Raw genomic sequence first — 21,708 nt, forward strand, 5'->3', positions numbered from 1 at the left:
GACTTGTGGACTTCAACTCCCAGAATTCCTCCTCTTGCTCTTCATCTTGATGATGTGCGGACGGGGGGGGGGGGAGGGAGCTGGAACCGGTTCTAAACGCCACTGTAGATTTGTGGAACCTCTTCTATAGAAGAGGTTAGAACTGGCAGGAACCCACCCCTGCAGGTGAGCCTTGGGGAATGGCACAATTTGAACTCACAGCCCAGTGCTCCACAGGAGCTGCTACATGGCGCTTAATTTCAGTCAGTCTTCTCCTTATGTTGACAGGCCACTGTAGCCTACTCAAGGGTGTTGTGGGTCACACGAGGCATTCGCCCTCTGCAACCTTCAGAAACTGTGCAAAATCACGCCCCATACTTGCACAATTTTCAGAGGCCGTTCACCCCGTTCTCACATGCCTTCCACGGTCTCTGAAAATTGTGTGAGAACGGGGCGTGCTTTTGAGAATAGTTAGCGCCAGGTGTTGGTGAATGCAGTTGTTGCGTGTCACCTTTGACACGTGTGTCATAGGTTCACCATCACTAGATTAGGTGGTTCTGATCTGATGTGGAGAATACAGGTAGTCCTCGACTTACAACCACAATTGATCCCAACATTTCTGGCACTAAGTGAGACTTTTGTTAAGTGAGTTTTGCCCCATTTTTACAACCTTTCCTGCCACAGTGAATCACTGCAGTTGTTCAGTTAGTAACCCGGCTGTTCAGTGAATCTGGCTCCCCCATTGAATTGGCTCGTCAGAAGGTCGCAAAAGGGGATCACATGACCCCAGAACACGGCAGCCGTCAGAAGTACGAGCCAGTTGCCAAGTGTCTGAATTTTGATCGAAATGACCTTACAAGCTGCCATGGTTGTAAGTCTGAAAAATGGTCATAAGTCACTCAATGCTGTTGTAACTTTGAACGGTCACTAAATGAACTGTTGTAAGTCGAGGACTTCCTGTATTTTGGGAGGAAGGACTGTTCTCTCTGTGTGGCAATGGGAGGGCTTGTGGGTCTGTCCTTCCTTATTGGATAATTCCTCTCTGTGCATTTGCTAACATCTTTCTTTCTGCGTCTTTCCCACCAACAGCAGCAGCAGAAGCAGCACTCCAGCCAAAAGTCAACCCCCTCCTCCCCCACCGCCTCATCCCCCCATAGGTCACCATCCCTCGGCCTCCCCCTTCCCTCTGTCTTTACCCAATCACAGCCCCCTCCATAATTTCACACCTGCCCTCCAGCCTTCTAATCACACCCATCACCCCAATATGTTTGCCCCTCCCACGGCATTGCCTCCTCCTCCTCCTCTGACATCGGGGACATTACAAGTTCCAGCTCATCCCGCTGGCACTGCTTACTCAGGTAAGGAAGAAAGCATCATTTTCCGGGTCAAATCCTAGTTTCTTTGTTTGTTTTAGTCAAGGTATTAGCATCTCAGGTTATCTGAGGGACCGTCTCTTGCTGGTCACATCTACCCGACCCATCAGAGCAAGGAGGCAGGGTCCTGTCCTCTAAAGAGATACACCTGGTGGAATTCAGAAGAAGGGCCTTCTCTGTGGTGGCCCCCTCTCTCTGGAACATCATCCCTCCAGAGATGAGAATGGCCCCCACTCTAACACTCTTCCAGAAGTTGCTGAAGATCTGATTCTGCCAGCAGGCCTGAGTTCGCTTTACTCCAAAGATCTGGACATTTTTGCTCCCCCAAATCATTATCCTGGTATGAGATCCACTAAAAGTTGGCTTCGTAAAAGGAAGAAAAAAGTGGGCCTCGTGTGGGAAGGTTGCCTCGTAGAATGTCCCATCACCAGTTGGCATCCCAGTGTGTAAAACAGTCGATCTGTTTGGAGACACTTTCCGACCTTGAATAAATATTGCAGAATTCTATCAATGGTTTCCAATCTATGTTCTACCAATCCTTGTTACAAACAGATTTTATTGCGCTAGGTCATATTTTATGAAATAACTTCAAGTAGCAGCAAAGTTTCATCAAGAAGAGGGGAAGGAAGAAGGAAATAATTTTATCTCTTAAAAAAATAATATGGAACTATTTAAACTTCCTTCCTTCCTTCCTTCCTTCCTTCCTTCCTTCCACCATGTTTTTCTTTCCTTCCTCTCTCTATGCCCTTCCTCCTTCCTTCCACCCTCCATGTTTTTCCTTTCCTTCCTTGCTCTCTGCCCTTTTTGCATCCTTCCTTCCTTCCTTCCTTCCTTCCTTCCTTCCTTCCTTCCTTCCTTCCTTCCTTCCACCCTCTATGTTTTTCTTTCCTTCCTCTCTCTATGCCCTTCCTCCTTCCTTCTACCCTCCATGTTTTTCCTTTCCTTCCTTGCTCTCTGCCCTTTTTGCATCCTTCCTTCCTTCCTTCCTTCCTCCCTCCCTCCCTTCCTTCCTTCCTTCCTTCCTTCCTTCCTTCCACTCTCTATGTTTTTCTTTCCTTCCTCTCTCTATGCCCTTCCTCCTTCCTTCTACCCTCCATGTTTTTCCTTTCCTTCCTTGCTCTCTGCCCTTTTTGCATCCTTCCTTCCTTCCTTCCTTCCTTCCTTCCTTCCTTCCTTCCTTCCTTCCTTCCTTCCTTCCTTCCTTCCTTTTCTCCTCCCTCCCTCCCTCCATGTTTTTCCTTCCCTTCCTCGCTCTATGCTCTTCCTCCTTCCTTCCTTCCCTCCCTCCCTATATCTCACCCATGTAAAAGACTCAGGGCTTTGATTGCCTGGGTCATACATTCTGATGTCATCAACCTCCCATGGATGTCCTGAACTTGCAAGAAGAAACCAGAAGCTCATCCACACATATCTAAATTAACCTCTGTGCAGTAAGGAGAAATTAGTGGAAGGAAGATGCCCCAGGTTTTGGCAGTGTTTGGGATGGCCTTCTCTAGTTGTTTTTCCCCACCCAATCAGATAAGATTGAAGGGGTTTTCTTTGGGTCCCTAAACTGAGGAAATGGAGCCTTTTTGATGACTTCAATATAGCATTAGCATCCCTACTGAGATCCCTTTGGCCTCAACCTTACTGGGTTTTATGAAGGCCATCTGTTGACTTTTCAACAGATTTGGAGGGTGGAGGGACAGACTTTGGGTTCCTCATACTACTCCTTTGTGTACAATTATGAGTTGCCTTGTCCTTTGTTGTTGTTTTATAGATTCTGTCTATTTTTAATTTTTACAGAATTAGGCAGGCATATTGTTCAGAGTTGGCGATGATTGGAGTGATGCATAAGATGACTTAAAGGAGGGAGGAAGAAGCTTTCATGATGTTGTCTTCCTTTCCAGAGCAAGATCTTCTCCGCCAGGAGCTGAACACCCGGTTTCTGGCTTCCCAGAGCGCCGATCGTGGCGCCTCGCTGGGCCCACCGCCCTACTTGAGGACGGAGTTCCACCAACACCAGCACCAACACCAGCACACGCACCAACACACGCACCAGCACACCTTCACGCCTTTTCCTCACGCCATCCCGCCAACAGCCATCATGCCAACGCCAGCACCTCCCATGGTGCGTAATCCAGGCAGAAATGTGAGGATAAGTAGCGCGCAACCTTCTTTTGTTGCAAAGTATATCGTGACAGCTAAAAATAATAATCCCAACTGCAAAGATGTTTGTGGAGTCGTGGGAGAAAAGACTGAAAGGCATTTGGGACCCTCTGGACTGTTCCCCATTGCAGTGGGGAGGGGTTTTGGGGGTGGAGGGACTCCATGTGTATAGATTCGGCAGCCCAGATCTGGTACTCCTAATTTAATAAATAATTTAACTTTTCTGTTTTCGCCATCATGAGTCACCCACATGTGCAAAGAAAAATAGTTAGCTATACAATTAATAAATATCTAGGGATGTGGTGGCTCATTAGCTGAGACACTGAGCTTGTCGATCAGAAAGTCGGCAGTTAAGCGGTTAGAATCCCTAGCACTGCATAACAGAGTGAGCTCCCATTACTTGTCCCAGCTTCTGCCAACCTAGCAGTTCGAAAGCACATCAAAAGTGCAAGTAGAAAAATAGGAACCAATTTGGTGGGAAGGTAACAGTGTTCCATGAGCCTTCGGTGTTTAGTCATGCCAGCCACATGACCACGGAGACATCTTTGGACAGTGCTGGCTCTTCGGCTTAGAAACAAAGATGAGCACCGTCCCCTAGAGCCGGAAGTGACTACCACGCTTGTGAGGGGGAACCTTTACCTTTTATGCAATTAATATAACCACCCATCTCACAAGTGTGGATCTGGGTGACGAATAGAGAATGAAAACCAAAAATACAAGTAATGCAACAATTAAAACAAGTAAATATCGAAGGACAATTAGGATAACACTATAACAAATGCCCCATAGAATTGCCTTGATACATTATGGCACTAATTTGGTTCCAGGGCTAACATTTCAGTTGCTTGCATAGTTAAATTATACCCTATGTATTTCTAGCTTCTCTAATAATGAGCATGAGGAAAATCTCATTGAAGAAGTACCAGTTTTTGGTGTGTATTGAAAGTTTTCTATATGAAATTCCTGGCTATTTATTCAGCAGCTTAATATTCTCCTTGCTTCTATTTGCTGTAAGTGAGAGGCAGGCTTTAATGGGTGCCTTTCTTTTAGAACAAAATAGAGGTATTTAACATTTTGTAATAGTAATAGTAATACATGTTGACAAGGCAAGCTTTCGGTAACTAATAGTTTAGGCTATTTGGCTTGCAAGTGCTTGGACAACCCTTAGATGGCAGCCAAGAACTAATATTTTCTGTATCTGCTGCCATCTTGTGGCCATCTGGAGTTTTGCCACCATCTGGTTTTGTCCTATAATACTTAAACTGACTAAAAGGTGTGAGCTCATCAGTAACCAGCTATCCACAGCATAGGTCAAAATTGAACCTGGGACCTTTTAATTACAGCTGTAAAAGCCCCAATTTCACATCCACTGTTATGTTTTTTGCAATCCCACAATTCAGACTTGGTAAAAAATACAGAATGCAACAATATGGCAATGATGTCATCCAGTGTCTTTGAACAAAGGGAATGAATAAATAAATGATGGCAATTCCAAGACAAGACCTAGTGGGAAAATAACTTGAGCCTCCTGGCATCACATCTTTATTGCCTTAAATAAAGATTTAAATAAAACTGAACCGCTGGGGGAAATAAATTAATGAATTGTCAGTCTTCTTTCCTGCACTTCACTTTATTTACAGTATTACAATATTGTAGTATTTCTATACTTAGGCCTAATCTATCTCTATCGTTCTATTGTCAAGAGTCAGGCAGTGTACATATTTAATAAATTATTAAATTTAAATTATGGATTATTAAATTTAAATTAATATAAATAATCTTGGTTACTCTGATCAGAAACTCCATTTGGGTAAGTGTTAACGAAATTAGAACTATCACAGAGATGACTGAGAAATGTGAGGTAGAAATGTGAGGTAAATGTTAGCAGGCTGGGTAGTATTTTTTTAAATTATTATTATTTGACATTTTCCAAACATTAAAATCACAATTACACTTTTACAGCTTTCTGTTACCGGCATTTCTTTTTTCTGATTTTGGGTTTTCCATTTTCCATTCTATTATTTTATACATATGTGAGGTAGAAATGTGAGGTAAATGTTAGCAGGCTGGGTAGTATTTTGAATCTTACCATTATTACGACAGGTAATCCTCGACTTATGACTACAATTGAACCCTTTTTTTTTTTTTGCTGTTAAGAGAATTTTGCCCCATTTTACAATCATTTTTGCCACAGTTGTTAAGTGGATCACTGCGGTTGGTAAATTAGTAACATGGTTGTTAAGTGAATCTGGCTTCCCTTTTGAATTTGCTTGTCAGAAGGTCTCAAAAGGGGATCAGGTGACCCCGGAAAACTGCAACCGTCATAAATTTGAGTCAGTTGTCCCAGCATATGAATTCTGATCACATGATTATGGGGAAGCTGCAACAGTCTTAAGTGTAAAAAATAGTCATAAGCCACCTTTTTCAGTGCCATTGTAACTTTGAATGGTCACTAAATCAACTATTGTAAGTCGAGGATTATCTCTACTAGTGCTATTATCACTACTACTACTACTACTACTACTACTACTACTACTACTACTACTACTACTACTACTACTACTACTACAATAAAACCTACTCGTTGTCTCCCTAAACCAAATCCAGCAAAAAGTGAAGATGCTTTAAAATGATGAATGAGGGATGAAAGGTTAAGGTGCCAGAGCAACAGAATGTCTAATCTTTGCTTGTTTTATCTAATACCTGAAATTTTGTTACCTATGTTTTTCTTGATCTATTTTGCTTTATGACTGCTGATTCCTGATCTTTCTTAACTTCCAGGGGTATGTGTGTTTTAAAGTTTTCTGCTGTGATTTATATTGAGGGGCATCTTAAGTTGAGTTTGTTTGTGTGTGAAGCATCAAAAATAATAATAATCAAGACCGCGACCACAACTTGCAATTGAAGCCCTGTTCTTTTTTTAAAAAAATGCGCTTCATGAAATGCACATTAAAAAGGTGGGTCTTTGATACTGTGGTTGTGGCTACAATCTTGAGTTTATTATCCTTCTAACCTCCATCAAGATCTATAAAACATCTATGAAAACCGCTAGGGACTTTTTAAAAAGGCAGCATTCCAAACTTCACGAAATGAAAAAAAAAATGTGTGTTATCCTCTCCTCCCCACTCCTGACACATGTAATGTAATGAGTTTGTATTTCAATCCTTTTACAGTTTGACAAATACCCTACAAAAGTAGATCCTTTCTACCGTCACAGTGTGAGTTTTTACTATTGAATTAAAATGGTTTTTAATTGTTTTTATTCCATGAGTTTACATCACTGTTCAGTCACTTGATAGAATATCCAGTTTTATGTATCATTCCTCCACATCCATTCACTATAAAAAGCATCTGTCCTCGATATTGTCGGTTGCTTTAGTTGTTGCCTCCTTGTCTTTTTCTAAAGAAGTAGCATCTTCTCCTTTTTAAAATTGGCAATGCCTTTTTTTTCTCAGCAAGCCTAGTTTTTCATAATGAGGCTGGGTGTTCAGTGGATTTACAAAGTCCCCCTTATTATTATAATAGACTCCCTTATAACAATGGGACTTAGAATTATATACCGCTCTCTTAGCAGCTGTTGTGGCCTGCCAGTGACCAGCAGAGTCGGACAGTGAGGAGGTTGGGGAGGAACATGGGCCAGTCCTGGAGGCTGGGGAAGGCTCGGACGGGGGCTCTGCGTGGGAGGCAGAGGTGGGGCCAAGGCCGTTTGGCGGTTCTCAGCTGCCTTTGGCGTTAGACAGCAGTGAGGCAGAGGAACAGCTGGAGTCTGTTCCCAGATCTCTTGAAAGACTGTTTGCCAGGACTTTGCTGGAGAGGAATTCACTTTAAACTAAATGAAAGGGGTTTTATTGGGATGAGAAGTCACCTTCGTGCTTTTGGGAAGCCTAGGTCAGACCAACAACCCAATGGAAACGCTGGCTATGGGACAAAGGGACATAATTCAACCTTGGCAAAGTTGTGTAGATTCAAACGCCAACTAAACTCCCTAAATAATCATCTTTAGCTTTGGATGCAGTTGTGTTATCCCAGATGGAGCTGGCTTGCAATTTGTCTATTGGGCTCACAACTTCTGCTTCTTGTAAATTACAGATGGGATGCCAGTTGTGTCCATTCCTAGATCAGGGAGCTTTGTGAACAGTTAATTCCTACTTTGTCACCTCACAGCTGGATTATTGTAATTCACTATATGTGAGACCGTCTTTAAAGACTGTGATTTTATTTTAATGTACAGGTAGTCCTCAACTTACAACCACAATTTATGTTGTTAAGTGAGAAATTTGCCCCATTTTATGATTTTTCTCGACACATTTGTTAAGTGAATCACTGCAGTTCTTAAATTAGTAACTGTTAAGTTACTAATTAGTTAGTAACTTAGTTAGTAACTAAGGCTGTTAAGTGAATCTGGTTTCCCCATTGACTTTGCTTGTCAGAAGGTTGCAAAAGGGGATCGCATGACTGTGGGACATGGCAACCGTCATAAATGTGAGTCAGTTGTCAAGCATTCAAATGTAAATCACCTGACATGTCATAAGTGTGAATAATGGTCATAAATCACTTTTTCGGTGCCATTATAACTTAGAACAGTCACTAAATGAATTGTTGTAAGTTGAGGACTCCCTGTATTTATTGTTTGATATGATCCAGTCAAAACTGGTTGGAATGTAATCCTGAAGAAAAAAAAGTAAATATGTGAATAAATCAAAGCTATAAAATTGAAAGGCTGAATCTTTTAAAGAGCACCTTATTTAAATGCATCCTAACTTCGTGCAGACATGCACACCAGAAACCGGAAGACTAGGGGACTGGTGCAGATGTGCATGCCGGAAATCCGAAGCTGAGCTTCCGGCACGCACATGTGTGGCAGGAAAATGCTCTTCCAGTTTCCGGTGCTCTCGCATGTCCGGGTGGGAAGCTATTCTTCTGGTTTCCGGTATTCCCCTGCGTGCGTGTGCGTTCCCATTTCAGCACTTGTTGCCGAAAAGGTTTGCCAACTCTGTACTACTATATGAAGAAATCCACTTTTGTTGTATATGGGAACTGTTTAATGCATCAACGTTGCACATTTGAATGCTTTTTTCAAATTCCTGAGAGCATGTATTGATCATCCCATTGGGGATATACAGTATATTCCTATCATTTGCTCTACAAAAGGAGATAATTAAGCTTCACATTCATGTAACACTTTTAATTTACCAGATAGGTAAAGAGCCATATGACCTTAGTGATTAATTTCCTGACTGTTAAATAATCTGTGGAGAGTTACAAATTTCCACCTACAAGCTCCAACATTATGATTCAAAGTTATATAAATGTTATAAATAAATAAAGTTAACCAGTTCATAGTAAGGAAGTATAATACAAAAAGGGAGGCCTTTGAACTATGGCGCAGGAGAAGACTCCTGCGAATCCCTTGGACTGCAAGGCAATCAAACCGGCCAGTCCTAGAGGAGATCAACCCTGACTGCTCTTTAGAAGGCCAGATCCTGAAGAAGAAACTCAAGTACTTTGGCCACCCAATGAGAAGGAAAGACTCCCTGGAGAAGAGCCTAATGCTGGGAAAGATGGAGGGCAAAAGAAGAAGGGGACGACAGAGAATGAGGTGGCTGGATGGAGTCACCAAAGCAGTAGATGTGAGCTTAAATGGCCTCCAGAGGATGGTAGAGGACAGGAAAGCCTGGAGGAACATTGTCCATGGGGTCACGATGGTTCGGACACGACTTTGCAACTAACATCAACAACATAAAAAGGGAAAGGGAAGGAGAAAGACTCCACCCCAGTATTTGTTGAGAATATATCAGCTGTATGTTGGGAAATATTTCCAGGCATTGGAATTCTTGCAACCTATCTTCCTTGCTTTTTAATTAGGTGAATCCTTTCTTAAAAAGACAATGGAAAAAGGAAATCTCTTCTGGTTTCAGGTAGAGGTCAAGATTCTGAGAATGATTGAGACGTAAAGATTTTAATAAGCGCTCATTGAATTAAACTAAGGAACATCCAAATTAGGAGGAACCACAGAGGACACTCCAAGATAGCTGTTGCTTCAGCATTATTTAATTTCAGTGGAGAGCTTTGGAGCTGATACTTGTTGTCCTGTATGCTTTGGAGCAAAAGATGTGAGATGCTCCTTGCTTAATTCCCAAGAATGAATTTGAGATTAGGGGACTGGAGGCTAAAACATATAACGAACAGTAGCAGGAACTGGTTATGTCTAGTTTAATGAAAAGAAGGACTAGGGGAGACATGATAGCAGCCTTCCAATATCTCAGGGGTTGCCAGAAAGAAGAGGGAGTCAAGCTAGTCTCCAAAGCACCTGAGGATGGAACAAGAAGCAATGTGTGGAAACTAATCAAGGAGAGAAGCAACTTAGAACTAAGGAGAGATTTCCTGACAATTGGAACAATTAATCAGTGGAACAACTTGCCTCCAGAAGTTGTGAATGCTCCAGTACAGGATGTTTTAAAGAAGATAACCATTTGTTTGAAGTGGTGTAGGGTTTCCTGCCTAAGCAAGGGGGTGGACTAGGAGACCTCCAAGGTCCCTTCCGTTATTCTATTCTATTCTATTCTATTCTATGTTGGGATGTAGCCAAGATGGAGTATGAGGAATAGCATTGTCATTATCATAATGGTTAACAGCCAATGGGCAATAACATTGCTCTTGTCCCTCTGTCTTTTTGAACGGCACATTATACAGAAAATTAAATGTTACAGGCATTGGAGTCTTTAAAGATGCTCATTTTAGGCATTAAAAAGTGATTTCAGCCCCAGACCCTTGACTGCCTAATGACTTCTTAAAGCTTTCGGGTTTCAATATCAGCTAATCTTGGAAATGTTTTCTGCATCATTGGACATCCGTGCTAAAATGAACTGCATTAAAACAGCACTGAGCTATCAAGAGGAAGAGAGATGGGGCAGCCAGGTAGCCGCATTCACAACTTAAATTAGTATGTTTTCCTAATGAAGTTAACTATAAAAGGGGTTGAGGGTTTTGGAGTAAATGGGGAATAAGAATGCCCTGCTTTTTTAGTTTTGGGGTTTAGAAGACATGGCAGTTTCTCTATCCCTTGACTTTGCATTGGAAGTTTCCAAAAGAATGTTGTTTTCTTGTTACAGCTGTATTATGTTGGCTTGGTGGCATTTCATTGTTTCTTGGGTTCAGTTCCCTGGTCTGTAAAATAGGAAAGATGGTGATCCTATCTTTCATACCAGCATGCAATGAAATGTGTTAATGTTTCCACCGAATTAAAAGTTTTGCTTGGCTAGGAATTTAATAGTGACCACGTTCTTATTTACTTTTCCTGCTTCTTTTCAATTACCAACGTATTAGCAATCCACACCAGCCCAAGCAGCATTGCAATTATATTTGAGCTAAATGCAAAGTATAAAGGAGCAAGCTTTAATGAACTCGACTCCTCTCAAAATTGTGCTTTTTAATGATACACTCTTTCCTTTTGTAAATGAGGAACAGGAACTCATCAGTTAGAGTGGGTATAGAATCATTCTGATGATGATGATGATGATGATGATGATGATGATATCCATTCAGTCATATCTGACTCTTATCAATTCTAAGGGCCAGCTCTCCATATCTTCCAATCCTGCACTACTTTTTGAGTTGTTTTGTGTTCTGGCAGGTGTCAGCTATGATAGTATCCAGCCACCATGTTCTTTGTTGGCCTGGCTTCCTTTTACTGCCAACTTAATTGCTTCCTCCAGTGAATTTCCCCGCATGACATGGCCAAAATAAATGAGACACACTTTTGTGATTTTGCCTTACAGTGATAGGTCTGGTGTTATGAGCACCACTGCTTGCTTATAGTGACCGAGGCTTCCCAAGAGTATGCAGCAAACTCTTTGTCTCGACAAAATAACATTTTATTAATTGACTGTGAATTCTGCTCATTCACATCCAGCAAACTCTTTCAAGGGAGGATTTACAATCACAGACCTTATCTGGCTTGCAAAGCTGCCAGGCCGATATCTGCAAAACTTGGCAAGGTGTCTCAGAAGGTTACGAACCAATTAAGCGAACTAATTGTCTTCTGCAAACACTTTTACTCCTCTTTTATTTCCTCTGGGAGGGCCATTCAGTGTCCACCTGTGGCCTTATTCCCAAGTTGACCCCTGTTCTTCAGCTATTCCCTTTGTCAGGTAACTCTGTGCATGTGGACACTGGGAACAGGCTCCAGCTGTTCATCTGCCTCACTGATATCTGACTCTGAAGGCAACTGATAACTGGCATCTGATACAACTGCCTCCAACACAGAGCCCTCATAAGAGCCTTCCCCAGACTCCAGGACTGGCCCATGTTCCTCCCCAATGTCCTCACTGTCCGAATCTGCTGCCAGCTCCACCACAACAGTTGGTCCCCTTTTTTTGTCCAAGGAATGATTCTTTTATCTAGGGCAGTGATGGCAAACCTATGGCACGCATGCCAGAGGTGGTACGGGGAGCCATTTCTTAGGGCACGCGAGGTGTTGCCTTGTCAGCTCCAGCGTACATGCGCTCACTGGCCAGCTGATTTCAGCCTTCATTTTCGGCCATTTTTCACCCTCCAGAGGCTTCCCTGAGCCTCCGGAGGGAGAAAAACGGCCCTACGGGGAACCCGTAATTCCGTCCCCAAACCTCCAGTTTGCGCGTTGGGCTGTTTTTTGACCTTCAAAGGCTTCAGGAGGCTTTCCTGAAGTCTTGAGAGGGCGAAAAACAGCCCTATGGGCAACCTGGAAGTTGGAAAATGGGCCAGGGGAGGCCGTTTTCACTCTCTCCAAGCTCCTAGAAAGCCTCTGGAGCCTGGGGAGGGCAAAAAATGAGTCCACCTCGCCATCACGAGGCAAAAGCAGGCGGGGCGGGGGGTGTCGCATGTGCACATTTGCAAATAAAAAGGTCTTCGCATGCGCAAAACCTTAAAAAATGAGAAAAGAATTCCACTGAAAATTGCTCTGTGCATTTGCAGAACCGAAAAATAAGATGGCGGCCCGGTAGGAGAACCGGTTCAGGGGCATGGTAGGCATGGGTCACTGCTGGTTCCAGCGACCCAGGCCGCCAAGTTACTACCCGTTTGGCTGAACCGGTCCAAACCAGTAGAAACCCATCTTTGTCTCCATTCCAAAGCACTTGAAAGTAGGACATAGAGAAATTTATCAAGGAGAGAAGCAACCTACAAGTACGGACATATTTCCTGACAGTGAGAACAATTAATCAGTGGAACGACTTGCCTCCAGAATTTGTGAATGCTCCAACACTGGAAGTTTTTTAAGAAGAGATGGGCAGTCACTTTTTTTGGAATGGTATAGGGTCTCCTGCAATGCAGGGGGTTGGACTAGAAGACCTCCAAGTTCTCTTCCAACTCTATGATTCTGTTAGTCCCTTCTGTTATTCATGTCTCTATTTATACAAAGCTTCCAAGTTACCTAGATAGGATTGCAAGTGATGGTATTACATTTCCCAACTGTGTCTTTTCCAGACAATTAAGTAATTATTAAATTAAAGGCATGGAAGAGAAACTGAGATATTATTTCTTTGTACGCTCAGTGTGATGAAATAGTACTATATTACACTAATAATGTTAGAACGCTATATACTTTTCATTTTTACATATAATGCATGAATTCTGTGCTTTTAATTGCATTTTAATGGTGGGAGAAGTGGGAACAGGAATCCTGGAACTCATAACAATTTCTTCCCCATCTTCAATTAAACAGCAATTTTTGCCAAATCTCATATCATAAACTGCAGAGTATTCCCCCCCCCTCCTTTTCCAATATATAGAAAACTGGGGGAAGAGACTGTTTTCTAAACACAGTTGTTCATAAGCAACTGTACTTTGCACAGTGGCAAAATGATATTTTGCATAAAGATGGTCTCGGGTTCAGTTTTCTGACTCTCCAAGTATAGTTGGGAAATCCTGGAGACTGCGAATGCTCCAACAGTGGAGGTTTTTAAGAAGAGATTGGACAATGAATCATCTGAAATGGTATATAGGATTTCCTGACTGAGCAGGGTGAGTGGGCTAGAAGACCTCCAAGGTCCCTTCCTACTCTGTTATTCTGTTATTGTGGGTGGTTATCTTAGACAACAGGAGTGTGCAAAATTTTTCAGTTATGGACCAGAATGATCCATTCCTCTCCAGACCTATCCAGAGATAAATCTCTTACAAGTCATTTTGTTCTGGTGATAATTGGTGGCTTCCAGAAGCAAACCCTCTAAACCAGAAGTAGTTTGAGAAATTGTGATATTTTGTTGATATTTTGGTTTTAGATGTGATATTTTGGATAAAAGAGACTGTTGGGAGCTGGGTCCTCTGTAATACCATCTTGCATTCAGATGATTGTCATCTCATTTTGGGCCTGGATCCTTAACATGGGTTTTCTGAGTTTATAAAATCATTTGTCTTTGGAAATACAGTTCATCCTAGGCAGATAAAAATGCAGAAGGAGGTCAAAAGTGTTTGTGAAGAGAAGGACCAGGGGAGACATGCTAGCAGTGTTCCAATATTTGAGGGGCTGCCACAGAGAGGAGGGGGTCAAGCTATTTTCCAAAGCACTTGAAGGCCAGACAAGGAATAATGGGTGGAAACTGATCAAGGAGAGATTCAACCTGGAAATAAGGAGAAATTTTCTGACAGTGAGAGCAATTAACTAACGGAACAGAAGTTGCCTTCAGAAGTTGTGGGAGCTTCATCACTGGAAGCTTTCAAGAAGAGACTGGATTGCCATCTGTCAGAAATGGTGTAGGGTTTCCTGCTTGGGGAGGGGATTGGACTAGATGACCTACAAGGTCCCTTCCAACTCTGTTAATCTGTTAAATAAGAACAGTTGGATTCCCTCCTCTCTCCCCTGGAAGGGTATGGTCTGGAGGCAAACAGATTTCTCTGAAAGTAAGCAGAATGTTCTTTTCCTGTATTAATGAATTTTGAACATCTCTATTCAGCTAAAGTAGTAATCCAGTGTGAAAGAACACCTTCCTATGATCTGTATTATTTAAGTCATGGATGCATTACTTTTCTGGGAGAGACTGAGAGTTAGATATTGACTTCATAGCAGAGTTAAGGGCTCATGTGATCAGAATCTGCAAGGTTGCCACAAAGAAGAGTGAGTCAACCTTTTCTCCAAAACACCTGAAAAGAAAACAAGAATTGGATGGAAACTCATCAAGGAAAGAACCAACCAAGAACTAAGGAGAAATTTCCTGACAGTGAGAACAATTAACCAGTAGAATGACTTGCTTCCAGAAATTTTGGGTGTTCCAACACTGGAGGTTTTTCAGAAGAGATTAAACAACCATTTGTCTGTAATGGTATAGGGTTTCCTACTTGAGCAGAGGGTTGGATTAGAAGACCTTCAAGCCCCCTTCGAATTCGGTTATTCTGAATAACCAGTAAGTGGGTGTAGGTCAAAGCAAAAAGAGAATTAAAAAGTGCATTTTATTTAAAAAAATAATTTTATCAATAAGTCAATTCCATCCTGTATTTTCCCACTTCTGTTTTAACCAACCCTGCAACCGTTCAGTCAAACTTTTTAAACGGGGCCGATTCACGGTCCCTCAGAATGTTGGGGGGCCAGACCGGCTGGGGGAGTGTGGCTAGGTGGTCACGTGACTGGGTGGGCATGGCCAATTTAGCAGTCTATTTTGCCTTTTGTCTTTGCTCTCCCCTACTCACTCACCGGCCTTGGATTGTATGGCTATGAAAAACATCCTAAAAGTCTGTTTTTAAAGCATTTTTAAAGACTTTTAAAGCACTACTTTACAAGCTGGCAGCTGAGCTGCTTTTCAAGCCAGCAGCAGCCCCTTCCCTACTCACCCACCGGCCTTAGATCATGTGGCTGCACTGGCGAGATCACTCATCAGTCAGCTGGTCCTCCCCAGCACCCTCCGGCCTTACCTTCGGCAGCAGCGGTGTGATCAGAAGTGCAGCTCAACCGGGGAAATAACCAACCAGAAGTGCAGCTGGAGCGAATGCTCGCTGGAAGATAAGCCGACAGTGAGGGGCTGGGTGAGGGGCAGGACTGAAGCCCACCACTCCGCGGGCTACTATACTTTGCATTGGCAGGCCGTATCCGGCCCGCAGGCCGTAGTTTGAGGATCGGTGAATTATGTTGAATTGTATTGTACTTATCAAGTATCAGCAATCATTGAGAAGCTGCCTGGAAGTTGAATGAAAAGACTTTTGGGGCTGGTACTGAAACTTGCATGCCATGATTTCAGTGCTGTATCTAATGCAATTGACAAGGAGGTCATCTTTCTGCACTAGCTCCTTCCCCGTGCTCACACATTTTCCATAACGCGAAGATAATTTTTATATCTACTGTAGTTCTGCCTCGTGATGCATTCGCTCAACCAAGCTCTTCCTTCCATATCAATCATCTCTCATCTTGCGTGCCACCAATGTGTTGAGTAACATTTTGCTGTCTTCGTTGTTCATTTCTTTGTGGGCTTATCATTTCCTCCTTCGCCTAGTACTCAACAGATTAATGAGCATCAGTGGTCCTTCATGGGGATACATAGTTCACCCTCTCATTCGTGCTTGCTCTCTTGTCAATTGTAACTGCAACAATTGTGTATGTTAAAAAAAGGGGGGGGGGGAATAAAATCAGTAATATTGATCTCTTTCTGCCACACAGTTATTCCACTCCTATCCTCCTGCTGTGTCTGGGATCCCTCCTATGATCCCTCCAACTGGTCCTTTCGGCTCGCTGCAAGGAGCGTTTCAACCCAAGGTAAACTTAGATTGCATAGTGTGAACTTGATCGCTTAGGCGTTTCTGTGGTGCGAATCTATGCTTGTTTGCAGGGGAGTGGGTAGCACTTTTTGGGGGGGTCTCTGGCAATGCCAGATAGGTGACGACAGTGGTCTTTTCCATGGTCTTGAAGATGGCTGCAACAGGCTCTGATTGAGGGAACTTACAAGTTGACAAACAAACATAGTCCCCTGGCTTTTACACAACATGGCCTGCCTCTATCTGTCTTGGAGCAACTGCTTGGTAGTTACTACAGTAACCTCCTCCACAGTGAAGTTTGCTCAGTGTGAACACCAGCCCACTAACAGTGAGTCAGGCTGCTTAAATATGTAGATTATGGCTCATTAGCAGAGGCCTTCATATGTATGCTAATCAGTCTGTTAAGAATCCATTTGAGTTAAATCATCCATAGCATTGTAGATGGTTTGTTTTCTGAATACATATATTTTTTTAAAGAAAAAAAAGAGGATTTTCTCTTGATTTCAGAATCCGTTGCTCTTACGGAAGAACTGTCTTGCAGTTTGTGATTTAGAGGGGAAATACTTGACTCTTCCCACGCACACATATGTCCAGGGGTTGAAATCATATGCTGTGGTTAGAAATAGGAGAAATAGGGCAGGAAAAATGAAGAAAGATCAGCTTTTAAATCTTCATCATTCAGACTCTAAAATTCTTTCACTTCAGTCTATTTAAAATGTAGAATCTCTCTCTCTCTCTCTGTCTGTCTGTCTGTCTGTCTCTCTCTCTCTCTCTTAAATTTATTGGCTGGCCATCTTACCACAGGTAACTCGGGGTGGCTTACAATCATGGCTAGAATAGAGCATAGCAGAGCATAGCAGAACAGAATAGAATTAGAGAGTTGGAAGGGACCTTGGAGGTCTTCTAGTCCAACTAGAACCGTGATGGCGAACCTATGGCACGCGTGCCACAAGTGGCACGCGGAGCCATTTGTCAGGGCACGCGAGGCGCTGCTCTGTCAGCAGCCAGCGCGCATGCGCGCACTGGCCAGCTGACTTCACCTTTTTAAAAGCTATTTTTCGCCTTCCCCGGGTTCCAGAGGCTTTATAGGAGCCTGAGGAGGGCGAAAAGAGCCTCCCCCGCCCCCCCGGAGGCTTCAGGGACCGTCCCTGAAGCCTTCGGAACGCTTAAAACCACCCTCCGAGCAAACCGGAAGTGACTTCCGGTTTGCTCGGAGAGTGGTTTTAAGCGCTCTGAAGGCTTCAGGGACCGTCTGAGGCTTCCCTGATGCCTTCGGAGCGCTTGAAACGACCCTCCGAGCAACCCGGAAGTCACTTCCGGTTTGCTCGGAGGGTGGTTTTAAGCGCTCCGAAGGCTTCAGGGACCGCCCGAGGCTTCCATGATGCCTTCGGAGCGCTTGAAACGACCCTCCGAGCAACCCGGAGGGTGGTTTTAAGCGCTCCGAAGGCTTCAGGGACCGTCCGAGGCTTCCCTGAAGCGTTCGGAGCGCTTAAAACAACCCTCCGAGCAACCTGGAAGTCACTTCCGGTTTGCTCGGAGGGTGGTTTTAAGCGCTCCGAAGGCTTCAGGGACCGTCCGAGGCTTTCCTGAAGCGTTCGGAGCGCTTAAAACGACCCTCCGAGCAACCCGGAAGTGACTTCCGGTTTGCTCGGAGGGTGGTTTTAAGCGCTCTGAAGGCTTCAGGGACCGCCCGAGGCTTCCCTGAAGCGTTCGGAGCGCTTAAAACAACCCTCCGAGCAACCCGGAAGTCACTTCCGGTTTGCTCGGAGGGTGGTTTTAAGCGCTCCGAAGGCTTCAGGGACCGTCCGAGGCTTCCCTGAAGCGTTCGGAGCGCTTAAAACAACCCTCCGAGCAACCCGGAAGTCACTTCCGGTTTGCTCGGAGGGTGGTTTTAAGCGCTCCGAAGGCTTCAGGGACCGTCCGAGGCTTCCCTGATGCCTTCAGAGCACTTAAAACGACCCTCCGAGCAACCCGGAAGTCACTTCCGGTTTGCTCGGAGGGTGGTTTTAAGCGCTCCGAAGGCTTCAGGGACCGTCCGAGGCTTTCCTGAAGCGTTCGGAGCGCTTAAAACGACCCTCCGAGCAACCCGGAAGTGACTTCTGGTTTGCTCGGAGGGTGGTTTTAAGCGCTCCGAAGGCTTCAGGGACCGTCCGAGGCTTCCCTGATGCCTTCGGAGCACTTAAAACGACCCTCCAAGCAACCCGGAAGGCACTTCCGGTTTGCTTGGAGGGTGGTTTTAAGCGCTCCGAAGGCTTCAGGGAAGCCTCCGGAGGGCCTCCGGGGGGTCAGGGGAGGCTCTTTTCGCCCTCCCCAGGCTCCTATAAAGCCCCTGGAGCCTGGGGAGGGCAAAAAAAACATGTAAAAATGGGGGGGGGGCGTGCGTTGTGCGCGCATGCGCACTGTGTGGTCGCGCGTTGCATTAGTGCTCCCCCCACTTGTGGCACGCGAGCCAAAAAAGGTTCGCCATCACTGAACTAGAAGGAAACCCAACACCACTTCAGACAAATGGTTATGGTTATATTTATTGTTTATATAATACCATAATATGTATATAATATATACACTAAATATAATCATTAAATATGACCATAGTTATATTTAGTGTATATATTATATACATATTACAGTGTATATTATACACCGTATTTTGGGGAGTATAAGACGCACCAAGATTTTGAAGAGGCAAATTAAAAAAAAAAATACTCTGCAGACCTCCCAAAAACGGGCCTGTTTTTTGGCAAAAAAAAAAGGGGCACTCATAGCCTTTAGGAGGCATAAATAGTGCTCTTGGGGGCTGGGGGGGAGGGGGAACAAGCAAAAAACGGTCATTTTTGCCCTCCCTGGCCCCCAGGAGCACTCTGGAAGCCTCCTAAAGGCTATGCACAGACATTCTTGCAAAGGGGGTGGGGTTTGGGGAGGCCAAAAATGCTGCATTCAGGGTATAAGATGCACCCAGATTTTCACTCTCTTTTTTGAGGTAAAAAGGTGCGACTCATACTCTGAAAAATACGGTATATATTAAAACATACATGAGTTTAAACAGTCCTCATCTTTCAAAACCTCATCATTGTTGTCAGATAGATTGGAAAAACAGGGCAGATCAGATGACCTCACTGAAGTAATATGTGGTTCAATCCTGAGCTTCACACAAATGTGGGAATAGGAAGGAAAAGTCATCATTGAAGCAATGTGAGGTTTAATCCTCAGTTTCACAGAAATGTGACTGTTGGAAGAAACGTCCATCTGGGTTCAGTTCCAAGTGGGGAGAAAGAAACTGGAAACATGGTGGCTGTTTGGAAAGATGGTTTTAATGGTGGACAGGATCACGTGCCTTGAAGATCTTGGGTGAAGAAGAAGAAAAAGGGAAGAGATGCTGAGAATGCCTAAATTTTATACCCTCTCTGGCTTTTTGAATTTGAGCTTGTATTCTGATTGGCTGACAGACTCCCAAAGGGGCCATTGCAGGGGCAACTCTCTAGTCTGTCCTGAGTCCCAGGCTTGGTTGAGCCTTGTTGGGTGATGTAATCTTCCCAGGTGTCATGTGGTGAGATGAGTAGAGGGCTAATCCTATCATGTCCTCAGGACCATATCTTAATCCCATCACCCTGGAGCTGAAGGGGAGGGGGGGAGCTGCAGGAAGCTGCTTTGTCTTTAAGACAAGTTTCTCCTTTTCTCATCCAGGGAAACATAATCTTCTGCCTTTTTAATATTTCCTAGAATATTTCATTCTTTTAGGAGAGGGGGTGGGTGCTAACTTCCTACAATGGAATAGGAAGGAAAAGTTTGTATGCCGTCATTGAAGCAATGTGGGATTTTTCTCTTGAGTGCCCTCACTTTCCAAAGATGATTACATTTAAATTTATGCATGTTTACATAATATATGTTTCATGTATGTTACATGTGACATTTGCAGACTTCAAATCCTATTGATGTTGCAACAAGACCTGGAGCTCTTCCACATACTCTCCTTCAGAAGGATCCCAGGGTAAGTCCCGTGAAGTTGCAGCTTCTAAAAAAAACACCTTTTAAAAAAAAAAAATCCAAACCAAATTAATGGAAGAAAACTATAGGTAGTCCTTGACTCACAACTGCAGTTGGACTAAAACTCCAGTCATTAAGCCGTGTGGCAGTTAAGTGCCAATTGTATGGTTGTACTTCTTAGTCTTTAGCCTGCTATCGTTCTGCTCAGAATAATGGAATAACAAAGTTGGAAGGGACCTTGGAGGTCTTCTAGTTCAACCCCCTGTTCAAGCAGAAGACCCTATCTCAGCCTCTGTTTCACTATTTGCTTTTGGCTGCCATTGAAAGGAGGGGGGGGGGGCTGGTATTTGGGAGGGGAAGTTTAAGTACAGGAGAAATTGTAAAAAGGGAGTTTTGGTCTCACCGTCTCCTCCGCATGCTGGAGATTAGTGCTTGGTGTCGGTCAAGGCCAACCGTCCTGCATACCAACCTGATGATGCTCCTTGAAGATGGAACTCACATGACACCTAAGGGGTTTGCAGATTGGACACTGGGATGAGGGTTACCAGGGGGTGGGGGTTTGGTCACATATTGAGATGTAGGATTTCGCGCGCTTTTGCCTCAGATCTTGCTTTGCTTAGCTGCTATCTTTTCATAACCAGTAAAAGTACTATTAATTCTGAAAAATGGAGTTAAGTGGTTTCTTTCTTGGTTGCTGAGGGAGGCCGGCTTGACACCCTATACCATTTCAGGCAAATCTCTTCTTAGAAACCTCCAATTTTGGACCACCCACAACTTCTGAAGGCAAGTCGCTCCACTGGTTAATGGTTCTGTCAGGAAATTTCTCTTTAGTTCTAAGTTGCTTCTGTCCTTGATTAGTTTCCACCCATTACTTCTTATCCTACCCTCAGGTGCTTTGGAGAATAGCTTGACTCCCTCTTCTTTGTGGCAGCCCCTGAGATATTGGAACACTGTTGTCATGTCACCCTTAGTCCTCCTTTTCATCATAACTCTGCTCACCGAGTTAACTCTGCTCACTATCTATGCAGCAAGTTCTGATGACCTCAAGTAATACAATACAATACAATAGTAGAGTTGGAAGGGACCTTGGAGGTCTTCTAGTCCAACCCCCTGCCTAGGCAGGAAACCCTATACCGTTTCACACAAATAGCTATCCAACATCTTCTTAAAGACTTCCAGTGTTAGGGCATTCACAACTTCTGGAGGCAAGCTGTTCCACTGATTAATTGTTCTAACTGTCAGGAAATTTCTCCTCAATTCTAAGTTGCTTCTCTCCTTGATTAGTTTCCACCCATTGCTTCTTGTCCTACCTCCAGGTGCTTTGGAGAATAAGTTGTGGTATGCCCTTAGTTATTGGAACACTGCTATCATGTCACCCCCCACTAGTCCTTCTTTTCATCATAACTCTTCTCACTGTTCTAGCTATCTCTATAGTTCTAGGTTGCTTCTCTCCTTGATTAGTTTCCACCCGTTGCTCCTTGTTCTACCCTCAGGTGCCTTGGAGAATAGTTTG

At 43.8% G+C, this 21,708-nt stretch overlaps 1 protein-coding gene across 1 annotated transcript in view; it reads left to right on the plus strand.

Annotated features, from left to right (window-relative positions):
• Positions 1–21,708, plus strand: part of AUTS2 (activator of transcription and developmental regulator AUTS2) — a gene marked incomplete at its 5' end in the record, with an annotated part of 1,133,928 nt that overhangs the window by 1,085,318 nt on the left and 26,902 nt on the right. Inside the window, 5 exons of the mRNA XM_081941406.1 lie at positions 1,069–1,337; positions 3,242–3,483; positions 6,674–6,718; positions 16,120–16,215; positions 20,128–20,199. Coding sequence (XP_081797532.1) covers positions 1,069–1,337; positions 3,242–3,483; positions 6,674–6,718; positions 16,120–16,215; positions 20,128–20,199 — 724 coding nt within the window. The remainder of the gene's footprint in view (positions 1–1,068; positions 1,338–3,241; positions 3,484–6,673; positions 6,719–16,119; positions 16,216–20,127; positions 20,200–21,708) is intronic.

The sequence above is a fragment of the Natrix helvetica genome (assembly GCF_964273705.1).
Source record: "Natrix helvetica genome assembly, chromosome: 2".
In the NCBI taxonomy this organism is placed as follows: Eukaryota; Metazoa; Chordata; class Lepidosauria; order Squamata; family Natricidae; genus Natrix; species Natrix helvetica.